We start from the raw sequence: 14,294 nt of genomic DNA, 5'->3' as shown, positions 1-14,294 counted from the left end.
TTAAAATTAAAACATGAAAAATCGCTAAAGATCATAAAAAAGTTTGATTCAAATGACAAATCGTACTTTAATTGGTGAGCAGGTCCTTGAAAAACATTGAATAAACCCAAAATCGCTTATTCAAAGACATAAACAAGTTATCAAAAAATTAAATCTATCAAATTCAAAACTTAATTATGACAAAAACTTCTTGTTCAGATACTACAGCCGTTGACATACGACATTTACCAAAAACGAATTTCGTTGGTCTACTTTAATTAGAGCACTAAACACATGAAAACAAACAAGACAAAATAACCAGCTATTGAGCAATGAAGAATGAGCAGCATAATTCAGTTTTTGATATCCCTAAATATTTAGAGGGGAGAAATTCTTCAAACGGAAAGAAATAATCAGTTTCATGAAGATGTCTTTCCGTTTGTAGATGCTCCAAATGGTAATGTTGGTGTTGATCGTATTTCAATTGAGGGTGCAAATGGGTTTGAGCAATGGGACTTGCTGCGTGAGGATGAGGGAGTTGGGACAGCAGGTGGAAGGCCTACTGATGGTCGGCTTCCTGTGAGTGAAGCAGAAGCCGTTCTGCAGGGTGGGCAGCTGCTGCCTATGTGTGAGGCGCCTGAGGCACGAGGCGAGGCAATGGGGCGAGAAGCTGAGGCGCTGCAGGATGCGCAGGCTGAGGCGCTGCATGATGCGCAGGCCGAGGCGCTGCGTGGTGCACAGCATGATGCGCTGCAAGATGGGCAGCAAGATGAGTTGTGCCATGCGAGCCTGCAGGACGTGCAGTGTGGGCAGCGAGTGGATTTGAATGAGGGAGTAAGGGAGCAGCAGTCCTTGTTATGTGATGCGGGTGCGAGGAGTGATGGTGTGGAGTCGAGTAGAGAAGATACGGAGTTGGGTAGGGGGAAGCGAGAGAAGTTTCCGTCTTCGAAGTTGCGTGACTACACGACACACAGAATCCGGAAAAAATATAGTTCATCCGAAAATCCACCAATGTCACCGTCTTCAGGTACACCTTATCCTATCACCTATTTTGTTAATTATGAACGTTTTTCGTCGAAACACAGAAATTTTATTGCAGCATTGCAGGAAGGAAAAGCACCTAAAACATTTAAACAGGCAATGCAACATGAGGGGTGGCGAGATGCAATGGCAGCTGAAATTGCTGCTTTAGAGGATCAGGGTACTTGGACACTGGAAAGTTTGCCGGAAGGGAAGAAAACACTCAGAAGTAAATGGGTGTATACTGAGAAGAGAGACGAAGATGGGAATGTATTGCGTTTAAAGGCACGCTTAGTCTGTCTAGGCAATCATCAGGAGGAAGGTCTGGATTATAATGAAACTTTTGCGCCCGTAGCAAAAATGGCTACAGTTCGTACTTTCCTTGCTGTCGCAGCTGTTAAGAAGTGGGAGGTACATCAGATGGATGTACATAATGCTTTTCTTCATGGAGACTTGGAGGAAGAAATTTATATGAAAATACCGCCAGGCTTTCAGAAACATAATTCGGACAAAGTTTGTAGAATGAGGAAATCACTGTATGGATTGAAACAGGCGCCTCGTTGTTGGTTCGAGAAATTGTTTACGGCTTTGAAGCACTATGGTTTTCAACAGTCATACTCAGACTATTCTTTGTTTACACTTTCCAAATGTACGTTGCAGTTAAGTGTGCTTATTTATGTAGATGACATGATTATTGCAAGCAATAGCACATTTGCGCTGGAAAGTTTTAAGGCTTATTTGAGTGAATGCTTTAAGATGAAGGATCTGGGTGCTCTGAAATATTTGTTGGGGCTTGAGGTGGCCCGTAGTAGTATGGGGTTCTACGTTTGTTAGAGAAAATATGCTTTGGATATAATTTCTGAGACTGCATGGTCTGTTGGGTGCAAAGCCCGCTGAGTTTCCGATGGAGCAAAATCATAAACTGGCAGTGGCAGATGGGCCAGACTTTGCAGATGGTGAGAAGTATAGATGTTTGATTGGGCATCTGATCTATCTGGTAGTCACGAGACCAGATTTGGCATATTCTGTTCATATTCTCTCCCAGTTCATGCAGCCACCGAAAGTGGAACATTGGGAAGCGGCGTTGCGAGTGGTGCGTTACTTGAAAAAGTGCCCCGGACAAGGTATTCTACTTCGCTCAGATAGTGTTTTACAGTTGGAAGGGTGGTGTGATTCGGATTGGGCAAGTTGTCCGTTGACTTGTCGCACCTTGACAGGTTGGTTTGTGTTGCTTGGTTTGTCTCCGGTGTCTTGGAAAACCAAGAAACAACATACCGTCTCGCGTTCGTCGGCGGAAGCAGAATATCGTTCCATGGCCGCATTGACATGTGAATTAAAGTGGTTGAAGCAATTACTTTCGGATTTGGGAGTCTCTCATAAACAAGGTATGCACATCCTTTGTGATAGCCAGTCTGCATTGCATATTGCACATAATCTGGTATTTCATGAGCGAACGAAACACATTGAGTTGGATTGTCATTTTATTCGTGATGCAATCAAGGAGGGAATTATTTGCCCGTCGTATGTGTCGACGAAGGTTCAATTGGCGGATATTTTCACCAAAGCGTTGGGGAAGGCGCAGTTTGAGTTCTTTCTAAACAAGATGGGCATTCGAGATCTTCATGCTCCACCTTGAGGGGGGATGTTACGATATATACGGTGTATACGGAGTTTATTATGTGAATATTGTAATATCCTAGATATACGGAATTACCTAGTTAGCCTTCCTAATGTAATATATATATACGCTTGAGAATTAATGACAAATTACGACATTGAGTATTATCTGTCATCTTGCCTATTATTTTAGGTGATTAGATGTAACAACACACTTTTTAGTTTTCATATACTCGCGCACGCATCGCGTGTATATAAGACTAGTGTTAAAAATATTATAACTATGCAGGTTTGAGAGATATTCAGTTAAATATTTTGTGAAAAAATGATCGAAATCCGTGCGTGCACGGGATCTAATATAGTTTATAAACTAAATTCCATATGGAATGATATACTCCCTCCGTATTTATTTAAGAGATACACTGCCTTTTTCGGCCGTATTTATTTAAGAGATACACACTTGCCATATTTAGTAACTTATCAACCCCACTATCTAATTAAATAATACGTCTAATTTACCATATGACCCACCATCCTATTAAACAAATAATTTTTGAAACCCACCTCACGTTCCATCCCAAAAATGACATGGTCCCCACTTATTTACTTATTAAAATATCTACACAACCCCACTTGCTTAATTATTTTATTTCATTCAATTTGTTCTTCTTAATACCCGTGCCCAACCAAGTGTATCTCTTTAATAAATACGGAGGGAGTATAAAATAAAATCTCTATAATTCCGGATATGGGAAAATAATTTGGGTTGAGAGAAAAAACAAAAGAAATGGAAGATGAAAATAAAAAGCCTTATCACAAAAAACGAATTCGACAGGCAGAGAAGCAGCCACACAAGCTTGTAGACCTCTACTTAGCCAAACCTCTAAATTCCCTCACCTTTCTTTCTTACCATCCGCTTATTTCTTCTTCTTATTTTTCTGACCTCAAATATTTTCCTGCCTTCAAAACTCTAGCCATAATATCCAAAGGTACGATTTTTATATAAATTCTCGCAATATCTCAATTCAATAACTTGATTATCCATTCAATTCAGCACTTTCTTTTCCGGGTTTTTCATTTTATCCTGCAATTTTGCATATTTAGTTGTTTAATCACTGAGTAATTTATGCTAGTTTGGGACTATTGTTCCTTAGAATGCCACTTCGTTGAGTAGTTTTTAGTTGGGGTTTAGCATAATTGGGCTATTTTGGATATTTTACGCTTGGGTTTGAATTCATATGCTGATGATTACAACCCTTAATCTTTAAGAGTTGAGTTTAATTATGGCGACAATGGCTTCCCTAGTGAGTTTGGGAAGTTCTGGAGCAAGTTGTTCAGGGAACTTGGAGGTGTCCTTTTCATTAGTTAAGAAAGTTTCAGTTCCAAGGAGGGTTTGTAATTGTAATTTTCAGCATTTCGGAGGGGGGAGGAGATGGCGGTACGTATCGTTGTGTAGGCTTTCTATCACCACTGATTACATTTCTGACCAAGGAAATGCTGTTTCTCTTGAGAATACATATAAAGGGAGTAAGGACGAGGATCTCGTCTTGAAAGCTTCTCCTAAGCCAGTATTAAATAGGCCGGGGTCGAATGGGAATCGTAATTTAGGAGAAAGTTTGGGGCCCTGGGAGGCATCAAAATCTGATGCAGGCTCTAGTAATGGGAAATTAGGTAATGTGGAGGACAGGAAGAAGGTTATTGAATCACTAGATGAGGTATTAGAGAAAGCCGAGAGGCTAGAAACCGGAAGCTCACAAGTAGAGAGTAAAAACGAGAGGAAACCTGTAAGTAGACCATCTCCCAGTGTAAGTAATTCGACAAATGGTAAACCTGTAAATAATTCAGCCAAAGGGAAGCCTAACACAGGGAAGAGTGTTTGGCGGAAGGGAAGTCCGGTTTCCGCAGTGCAAAAAGTAGTACAAGACCCTCCTAAGAATGAAAAGGTTCAGAGAGTGGAAAATAGGACTAAGCCAGAAGAAAAGTTAAATTATCAATCCCCTGAGACTTCGAGACCTCCAATGCCACTGCAGAGGCCTGACATCAAATTGCAGGCCAGGCCTTCTGTGGCTCCTCCGTCAGTGCCGAAGAAGCCGGTACTCAAGGACGTGGGAATGTCCTCCGCAGTTGATGGGAAAGACCAGGCTGTGAAAGCGAAAGGACCTATTCTGGTTGACAAATTTGCCTCAAAGAAAGCAGCAACTGATTCAACGGTTGCTCAAGCAGTAATATCCCCACCTAAACCTGCAAAAATGCCTTCTGGAAAGTTTAAAGACGATTACAAGAGGAAGGGTGTTACTGCTGGTGGAGCAAAGAGGCGTATGGTTAAAGATGATGATATGCATGAACAAACTTCGGAACTTGGTGTATCCATCGCTGGCGCTGCAGGTCGAAAAGGGAGAAAATGGAGTAAGGCGAGCCGCAAGGCTGCCAGACGTCAAGCAGCAAGAGACGCTGCTCCTGTCAAAGTGGAAATTTTAGAGGTTGGAGAAAAGGGCATGTCCACTGAAGAATTGGCTTACAACTTGGCTACAAGTGAAGGTGAAATTCTTGGTTACCTATATTCTAAGGGGATTAAGCCTGATGGAGTGCAAACTATCGACAGAGCAATGGTAAAGATGATCTGCGAACATTATGATGTGGAAGTTTTGGATGGGGTTTCTGATGAATTGGGAGACATAGCTCGGAATAGGGAAGTTTTTGATGATGATGACCTCGACAAGCTTGAAGATAGGCCTCCTGTGCTTACTATCATGGGCCATGTAGATCATGGAAAGGTGAGTAAATGGCATTATTTTGTGAATTATTTGTAATTAAGGTTGCTCGTTACTTGCAAGCAACCTTCTAACATAGCTGGTTTATGTTGGCAGACAACCCTTCTGGATTATATACGGAAAAGCAAGGTAAACATTTAACTTAAATGACTTGATGGTTGTGTGCCAATTTTCATTCTCTGTAGCTGTGTTCATAATGCCTCAAAAAAGAGAATTTGGTCCTAGTAGATTAGTATTTCACTTCTATCCTACCCTTATCAGCTGCATACACTTGACTGTGGAAAAGTATGATTCTGTTTGTTGTTATGATATGTCCTATAATAATTATTCAAGTAGAACTATGCATTAAGTGTTCTATAGTATGCAAATTTGGTTAAATCACTCTTGTACAACAATTATTTATTAATATGTCAGTACTTCACCTGATTATGAGTTTTGTATTGCATAACTGGGTTTTCAATGCAAGTTTGTAATGAAGGCTGGGTTTAGTGGATTTAAAATAACTTAGAGAAAACTTCCATGCTGGACTCTATCAATTTATTGGTTTCAAGTTGCAGAACTGCTGAGATATGATTTGGACTTTACTTTATTCTGCAGGTTGCTGCTTCTGAAGCAGGAGGGATTACACAAGGCATTGGAGCTTATAAAGTGGAAGTACCAGCGGATGGCAAGTTGCTTCCTTGTGTCTTTCTTGACACTCCTGGTCACGAGGTTAACTGAAGACTCAATTCTTATTTTAATTCTTGTGTCATTTTGGTAATACATGATATTTTTCTATATGCCCTGAACCTGCTCTTTTCACAAATACAATTTTATGAGAATTTCATCTCGTGGCACATGTGTCTATGAATAATTGATTTTTTCAATAATTTGGTTGTATGACTTGTATCTTCCGTGTTCATTGATTTGTTTTATGTGTGTCTTCTGTAGGCTTTTGGGGCAATGAGGGCTCGTGGAGCAAGAGTGACGGATATTGCTATTATCGTTGTAGCTGCTGATGATGGGATCCGTCCTCAAACAAACGAAGCCATAGCACATGCAAAAGCAGCTGGTGTACCTATTGTGGTTGCAATTAATAAGGTAACTTCATCACACACGTGTCTTACTCTGCTAGAGAAGGTCGTTTTATAGCTATCAATTATAGCGTAGCCTAAATTTCTGTTGGACCATCTGAGCATGGATATCGGACTCTATCTTGATGGTTATGAATCCATGTAGATTGGAATTGGTATTGGTTGGATTGATTTAGTTGAGTTCTTGGGCTTGCATTTTAATGTTCATTTTAAATTTTGTATTACGTGTCTTAATTTATTTCATCCGTTGTTACAGATCGATAAAGATGGGGCTAACCCAGATCGTGTCATGCAAGAGCTTTCATCAATTGGTCTGATGGCAGAGGATTGGGGTGGTGATACCCCAATGGTCAAGGTAAATATTTTAAATATGAAAAAAAGCTTTCCTACACAACCAGTTTTATTTTCTTCTTTATTTCATTTTCCAATCTTTGTTTTTGTTTTGGTGGAGGGGTATTGATAAGTGGATAATCATTCATGAATCTCCATATTACAGATCAGCGCACTCAAAGGCGAAAATGTGGATGAATTACTAGAGACAGCCATGCTTGTTGCAGAGGTAAAAATAAAGAGCTATGGTTGTTATTTTAAATGCCATTTTGGGGTGCAATGTCAATGAGTTCTATCAATGAATTGCCACATACATCTAAAAGACTTCGTTTGTTTCTGGCTTATTCTTTTCTCTGCTTCCTCAGAAGATCAAATTTTGCAGAAAATGGATTTCAGTTCGGGCAAATTATTCCTTCACTGCTAATATATATACATTTTAAATCAGTAGAAGCTCTGATTTCTTCATAAGTTCTTTGTAACTTTGCATTGGAATTAGGTTGAGGAACTCTTCGTTATACGTTGTTCTAGACAACAATGTCATAAACCAATTCCTATTTCTTATTCTGGGCAAGTTAGAGTTATTTATACTCTTCTTTTCATAAAATTTTATCAGTAATATTTTTTTTCCTGATACTGAAGGTTTTTTTAGTCCATATTGCACATGATATTGTTTCGTGGAATAAATGAAGATGTAAGATGTCTCTTTAGGTAATTTCCTAAGGGCCGCATCCTTATCCTGTATACATGTCCTGTGTATGTAACTCTAAGACCGATGGGGGTCTCCGGTCCTGTCTTCTTACATAGTGCATAACTATATTACTGGCCTTCACCCTAGATGAAGTTTGTCTCCATAAGTTACCCAGAATATCTTCTTAAGTAAAGGAATATCCTTGTGCTGACTTTTTAGTTTGTAAGACTTCTTGGCTTGTTAATATGTTGTTATGTTTGTACCGATCCTTACACCCTTATCTATCCTCTTATCAATTTATAAATTTATCTCTCTGTCTTACTCAGTTCCTTTTTTCTCTCTTTGTTCTGTTGTAGTTGCAAGAATTAAAGGCAAATCCTCATAGAAGTGCAAAGGGCACTGTAATTGAGGCTGGTCTTGATAAATCAAAAGGACCCATTGCCACTTTTATTGTGCAGAAAGGTACCCTCAGAAAAGGGGACACATTAGTTTGCGGAGAAGCATTTGGGAAGGTTGGTACAATAGCTATGCTCTTATGATCTTGGAGAATTACTGTTCTATTTTCTACTGACTTGGTCTTCTGCATGAAGGTGCGCGCCTTATTTGATCATGCAGGGAGTCGTGTTGATGAAGCTGGTCCTTCTAGCCCTGTGCAGGTTTGATTTCTTCCTAGCTATTTTTTTTTGCACGGTTTGGTTTTCCTTGTATTGTGGTTAGATGTAGATGTTGCACAGTCCTGGTAACATCAAAGGCAAGTGAAATTGAGCATCATAGGCAAATATATCCATGCACCTCAGAATATAATAGAAAGCTTTTCTGAAGTGTGTGCTTTTAAATGGCTTGTGGTTGTAACTGTTTGACTTCTGAGTATTCCTCCCATTATAAATTCTTAGTGCATGAATCTCTTATCGTATTAGATGAACATAAGCATTGATTTGTAAGAGATGTAACTTACATATATGCTGAGTGAAAGATTAATGTTCCTCTTGCAAGCGATAATAAATTACGGTAATAGTAATGCGTTTATATGTAATTTTGAAAGGCAAGTTCCATGTCAAAGTTTACGTCAATGCTTGTCTACCCCCAAGTATCTATCTTTCTTCATGAATTTTCATTACGAATCAACATGAGATTTTATGACCTATAATGTGGTAATGAAAATATAATTATGAAGGAAACCGAGTGGGCACAGAGTTTCCTTACCACGAGGGTTTGGAAGGAGCTTAGCATAGAAATTTTGTAATAAAGTTATTACCATTGGTATCATACATCACCACCTTTTCGAACAGGGTTTAAGTACAGGAAATGAGAAACTTAAACATCTTTTTGAACCGTGCTTTTTCTAATATGCATTTGTCATTTTTTGGATGGACTACTTGTCCAGCAGTGTTTTCTTACCTCCATGAGTGTATGCTTACAGGTTATTGGATTAAATAATGTTCCTTTAGCTGGTGATGAGTTTGAGGTAGTGAGTTCCCTTGACGAAGCTCGTGAAAGGGCAGAAACTCGTGAAGAGTCTATAAGAAATGAGCGGATAGCTGCTAAGGCTGGAGATGGGAAGGTTACCCTCTCGTCTTTGGCTTCAGCAGTTTCATCCGGGAAGATGGCTGGTTTGGACATGCACCAGCTAAATATAATTTTGAAGGTTGATGTTCAGGTAAGGGGTCACTGATTTGCTTGGGGGTACAAGATGTTAATGATATTTATTTTATGCTTTTTAGTGGCATGGCTGGTTGCAGGTTTGAGAATCTGAAAATATTGTAAATCGTATAGAAATGGCATTTTCATAATGAGAATCTCATTCATATAAAGATAATTTTAACTTGATTCGCATATTAAAACAATGCGGGCTAATTGGCTAAATTACCAGGTTAGTATTGAGACCTGCCTTGGATATTTTTTTTTTTGAAACTTCTTGCTACAATAGAGTATTTTAACTTTATTTAAGCATTCTACCTTTTTTTTAAGCATTCTTCTTTACATGCATTTTTTTGGGACTAAGGCTTTGTTGTTGTTGTTGTATTCGTCTTTACATGCATTTCTCTCAAACCCTTCTCCCCTATTATCATCCCTGTCCATTCTGTTATTTGTTTGTGCAATGGACACCCTATTAAACCAGCTTCAATTCCCTAAGTATAACTACATAACTACATTTTCATTATTGTGAAACATAATGCCCCATGATGTGAAAAAAACAAACATTATATGTGGTTTTTAAAATTTTTGTAATTAATTTTGATTTTTGAAAAATAAAGAAGTGATGTAGGTGTGCCTAGAGCTCCTCGAGTTTCAATGACCGTCTTCTTAGGTAGAATAAACATCCGAGAGGACTCAAGCTGTTTGACCATATTAAATTTTCTTCTAAAGAACTAAAAGTATTTGGTCCAAATCCATTTTTAGGGACCATCCTCTATTAACCAGATGAGCGTACTGAATTGGATATTTGCATAACAATTAAGAAGAAAAGGATTCAAAGAGAGAAAGACAGGAATGTGACAGATATTTAATTGGGATTTCATTACATCAACCAATGAATTCCAGTGGCCTGGTGCCACCTCCCAAAAGGAAAATATACAAACAACATTGCCTGAATGAATATTCTCTCTACTCCTCTGCTCCTTTTTGTTAAAATCTCTCCCCCTTTTGCACTGACCTCCTTCGTCGTGCTTCCCTTATCAGAATTATCTGGAGCTTCCCAAATTACCCTTCTTGTCGCGTCTAGTGTAGGTAGAAACTAGTTGGGGCTTAGATTAATTGATGACAAGGAACATCCTCCATTAGTAGCTAGCTAAGTCAAAACGTAGGAGGTTATTATCATTTTTTGTTTCACTGATTTCCTTGCACTTTGGCAGTTTCACTAGTCTAAAGAGAAAAGTTCCATGCTGGAGTTCCAGTTATATCGCATGCAGCTGCCAACGCATTCTTTCACCTTTAGGAAAAGCTTTTAGTTTACAAATAAATCTAGATCAGAGATTTGAGCGATTGGAAGAGTATAAGTCTCTAATGTCATTATTCTAACATTGTGAAGGAGAAATATGTTGAATCTACCCTTTTCCGTGTTGTCTGGAATTATTTTGAGAATGGCACCAAGGGGTTTTATAAAATATCTGTCTTGTTGTAGTAAAAGCGATGATTTGGATGGAGAATTCAAAATTATATTGGTTGACTTTATGCACTTTTCGGTCCATTTCTGATGGAGCCAAAGAATCATTTGTTCTTTTGGCTATGGGATGTAAAGGACTAAATCAAAATGGCTCTTAAAACCTCTTCGCTTCCTTTCCATGAAGTAGAAGATGGTCGTCCCATTGTCGTCCCTTTATCGCTTTTGGGTCAATTGGAAACAACCTCTCTGCAATGGCAGGGGTAAGGTTGCTTACGTCCGACCCCCCCTACCCCGCTTCTTGCGGGAGCCTCTGAGAGGCAATGGGGTAATGATAATGATAATGATGAATGACTTTATGCACTTTAGGATGCGGAGCTGTTAATGTTGTACTTCAGAACCAGGGGCTGGTGTTCCTTTTTTGGCCCTTTGTTTTCTAATTGAAGCTCTGCTGTTTGATTTCTTGTCTTTTAACTGACCGAGGTAGGCTTATCTGATTCATTGTCTGTTTGCGCACTGTCAATTCCAGGGATCAATTGAAGCACTAAGACAGGCTCTGGATGTTCTTCCTCAAGATAATGTCACTTTGAAGTTCCTCTTACAAGCGACAGGGGATATTAATACTAGTGATGTTGATCTTGCAGTAGCTAGTAAAGCTATAATACTGGGGTTCAATATCAAGGCACCAGGTTCTGTTGAAAAATATGCAGACAACAAAGGTGTTGAAATTCGGCTATATAAAGTCATTTATGATCTAATTGATGACATGCGGCTTGCGATGGAAGGATTGTTAGAACCTGTTGAGGTAATTCTACACTCTGCTAGTTTTGGATACATGCACTTCGTATTTTCATGGGGTAGGAGCTTCTATGCTTGTGATAAATTTTATTGGTTGCCCTCGTGATGCCAGGAAATGTTGTGATATTATAGTATTGAACACACTAAGCTCTTCATGATAGTCATAGATAACTAGATATTATTGGTGTCTGGTTTATCGATATAATTATGGGTTTCAACTGTTATATGGGCACACCTAAGCTATCCTTAATTGGATATGAGTAGGGATGGCAATGGGTCCAAGACCCGACCCAGATCCGGTTGGACCCGATCAAATTATAAGGGTCTGGGTCCAAAAAAATTAGACCCTGTGGATCTGGGGCGGATCTGGGTCTTTGTTCAATGGGGCGGGTCTGGGTCTGGGTCCAAGAATTAAAGATTCAGATCCGGTCTAGATCCGACCCATATATATAATTTTTTTAAAAAATTATTAAAATTTAAATATGATTTAATCTTTACGTGCTAAACTTTATTCAGTTCTTATGATGCTAAACTAATTAAATATTGTTTGATGTGACATATAAATAATAATATTAGAAACTTTAAATACTTATTGTAAATCTATGAGTGTTAGACACAGGTTGTGGTCAAAATATCATACTCAGACATTATCTTGAACATGAAGTATGGGTATATGACGTTTACGGAAAATACTTATGGTTATGAAGTTCTATTGCATTGGACAAAATATCAGGTCACCTTTTAATTTGATCTCTGCAATTCCCCGTCTACATTGCATCTTCCTCATATCAGCTTTATTGTTGTTTATGGTGTTACAACAATACTAAGGGTGCGTTCTATTCACCTGATTTTCACTTAGTTTTCTGAACCTAACTGAACTTATTAGAACCAACCAAAACTTATTTTAGTTGTAAATTGTACTTGTTCAACCCTTGTTTTTCCTGAACTTATCTTATCTGAACTTTTTTGACCTGAAATAAGTGGGAAAAGGTGAACATAATAGAGCCTAAATTCGGACCTCTTTTATTTTTCTTTTAAATCTTCATGGATGACAAAATTCTGTTATTTGAGGGTTTGGTCCTCCCAAAAAGTCACTGGAAAGTGCTATAAGGAGAATGAAGTGTTGTCAAGGATAACTGTCCAGAGCTGCATTGCTTACATTGAATGGTTACCATGTTTCAAGTTAGCATGTACATGCTCGTCAAAGAAAAAAAAAAGAGTTAGCATGCATATTGATAAACTTTTGTTATGCGAACTGAAGTATAATATAGATGAACTTTTGTGCTCAAGTCTAGGAATATAATAAATGTGCCTTTTGACAAGCCTCTATTGTTTGCTCTTGAAGAATGTTAATGTCTTCAGAATACTTTTCCCCTCTTATTCAATATTCAACACTTAATACTAATGGAATTTATGAATGTAGGAACAAATAACGATCGGTGCAGCAGAAGTGCGGGCCACGTTTAGCAGCGGCAGTGGTCGTGTTGCTGGATGCATGGTTACTGAGGGAAAAATTACAAAAGGCTGTGGGATTCGAGTTGTACGGAAGGGGAAAACTGTCCATGCTGGACCCCTTGATTCTTTGCGTCGAGTGAAGGAAAATGTAGAAGAGGTAAATACCAGAATTCGTTTTCTTTTCATTTTTAAGGATCATGATGTTGGTATTTAGAGTGGGGGTTTGTCATTTTTCTCTCCTCTTGGCATTAAACAAAAAATCAGGTCAACTTGAACAGTGCGTTTCTCTAGCTCAGGATTAGAATGAACCATTTGCATATCTTGGTTATTGTTGTAAAGTAGCACACATGGGTGTGCAATGGATCAAGACTCAATTCGAAACAGCCTCTTTGTGTGTTGCAGGGACAAAGTTGCTCATATTCTCCCCCACCCCCTTCTACCATACAACCGGGGATCCATGTTAGAGGCATTGGTAGTAATGTTGATGTTGATGTTGAATCTCACGTTGTAAAAGCGTAGTGTCGTGTCTGTAGAATACTAGTTGCTTTGTTCCAAATTTTAGTTTAGAGAACAAGTTTTCCCTTGCAATTCAAAGTGGAAAGGTTGTTATTTTGATTGAATCTACTTGGGTGATGTTGTTTTCAGGTAAACAATGGACTTGAGTGTGGAATAGGATTGGAGGACTATGATGAATTTGAGGTTGGTGATAGACTCGAGGCTTATAATACAGTGCAAAAGAAACGAACCCTTGAGGAGGCTTCAGCTCAGGTAGCAGCTGCACTGGAAGGAAGCAGTGTTGCTCGATAATAAAATAAAATAAATGAAGACAGTGTTCATGTACAACATCAAGGCCAGACACGAATTGAAGCACGATAATAATTTCAGAAATGGTTTATACTGGCTATATATGATCAATTTGTTTGGAGCATCAGGTTCTCCGTGGATGTGCAACGATCTGTAGTTGGTTCTTTTGTATGAGATAATGCTGTACATAGTAAGTGTCACGATCATATGTGGCTCAAGTGATGACCTGCGGAGCTGGGCTGGTTAACCTGTGCTAGGTGCTGGTTCAGTTAGGGTCCCTTCTTCTTACCTGTTAAAAAAAAAAAAGTATGGCTTCAATTCTCCCTAATGTAGTAGACAGTCAAAATACCTCTATATTCTTTTGCTGACGGCATTTTGTAACAGCTGCTATAGTTGACCACCTTGTAAAGTCAAACATCTTCCAAGTCTGAAAGGGAAGAAGGTCAAACATTTCCTCCATTTTGTATATTTTACGTTCTTCCCCCCATTACTGTCGATCTGCTTCGTCTGAAACCAATCCAATTATACCACCATTGTTCTGTGTCAGAGCTTGCTGCTACTAGGAACTATATTTCTGGGGAATTCATACTTTAAGCTCGATCTGCTTCAATTAACTTCCTACTACCTACTTTATAATGTAAAGCTACCAAGGAAGAAAA

The 14,294-nt window shown here is 38.8% G+C and overlaps 2 protein-coding genes across 2 annotated transcripts; both read left to right on the top strand.

The window, feature by feature from the left end:
* Positions 1 to 1,903: 1,903 nt before the first annotated feature.
* LOC130472252 (secreted RxLR effector protein 161-like) lies at positions 1,904 to 2,911 on the top strand. Its single transcript, XM_056842775.1, has 2 exons — positions 1,904 to 2,437; positions 2,906 to 2,911. Exons 1-2 carry the CDS (start codon positions 1,904 to 1,906, stop codon positions 2,909 to 2,911), a joined length of 540 nt encoding a protein of 179 aa, XP_056698753.1.
* A 541-nt stretch (positions 2,912 to 3,452) lies between these two features.
* On the top strand, positions 3,453 to 14,094 carry LOC110805560 (translation initiation factor IF-2, chloroplastic). Its single transcript, XM_022011182.2, has 12 exons — positions 3,453 to 5,390; positions 5,484 to 5,516; positions 5,985 to 6,098; positions 6,318 to 6,467; positions 6,717 to 6,815; positions 6,957 to 7,019; positions 7,835 to 7,990; positions 8,069 to 8,134; positions 8,899 to 9,135; positions 11,108 to 11,383; positions 12,800 to 12,988; positions 13,477 to 14,094. The coding sequence occupies exons 1-12, from the start codon at positions 3,900 to 3,902 to the stop codon at positions 13,636 to 13,638; spliced, it is 3,036 nt and encodes a 1,011-aa protein (XP_021866874.1). The 5' UTR covers positions 3,453 to 3,899; the 3' UTR covers positions 13,639 to 14,094.
* The last annotated feature ends 200 nt before the right edge of the window (positions 14,095 to 14,294 follow it).

Source organism: Spinacia oleracea, chromosome 4, assembly GCF_020520425.1.
Source record: "Spinacia oleracea cultivar Varoflay chromosome 4, BTI_SOV_V1, whole genome shotgun sequence".
In the NCBI taxonomy this organism is placed as follows: Eukaryota; Viridiplantae; Streptophyta; class Magnoliopsida; order Caryophyllales; family Amaranthaceae; genus Spinacia; species Spinacia oleracea.
Note: the sequence above shows the minus strand (reverse complement) of the source record. Positions and strands in the feature narration are given on the sequence as shown.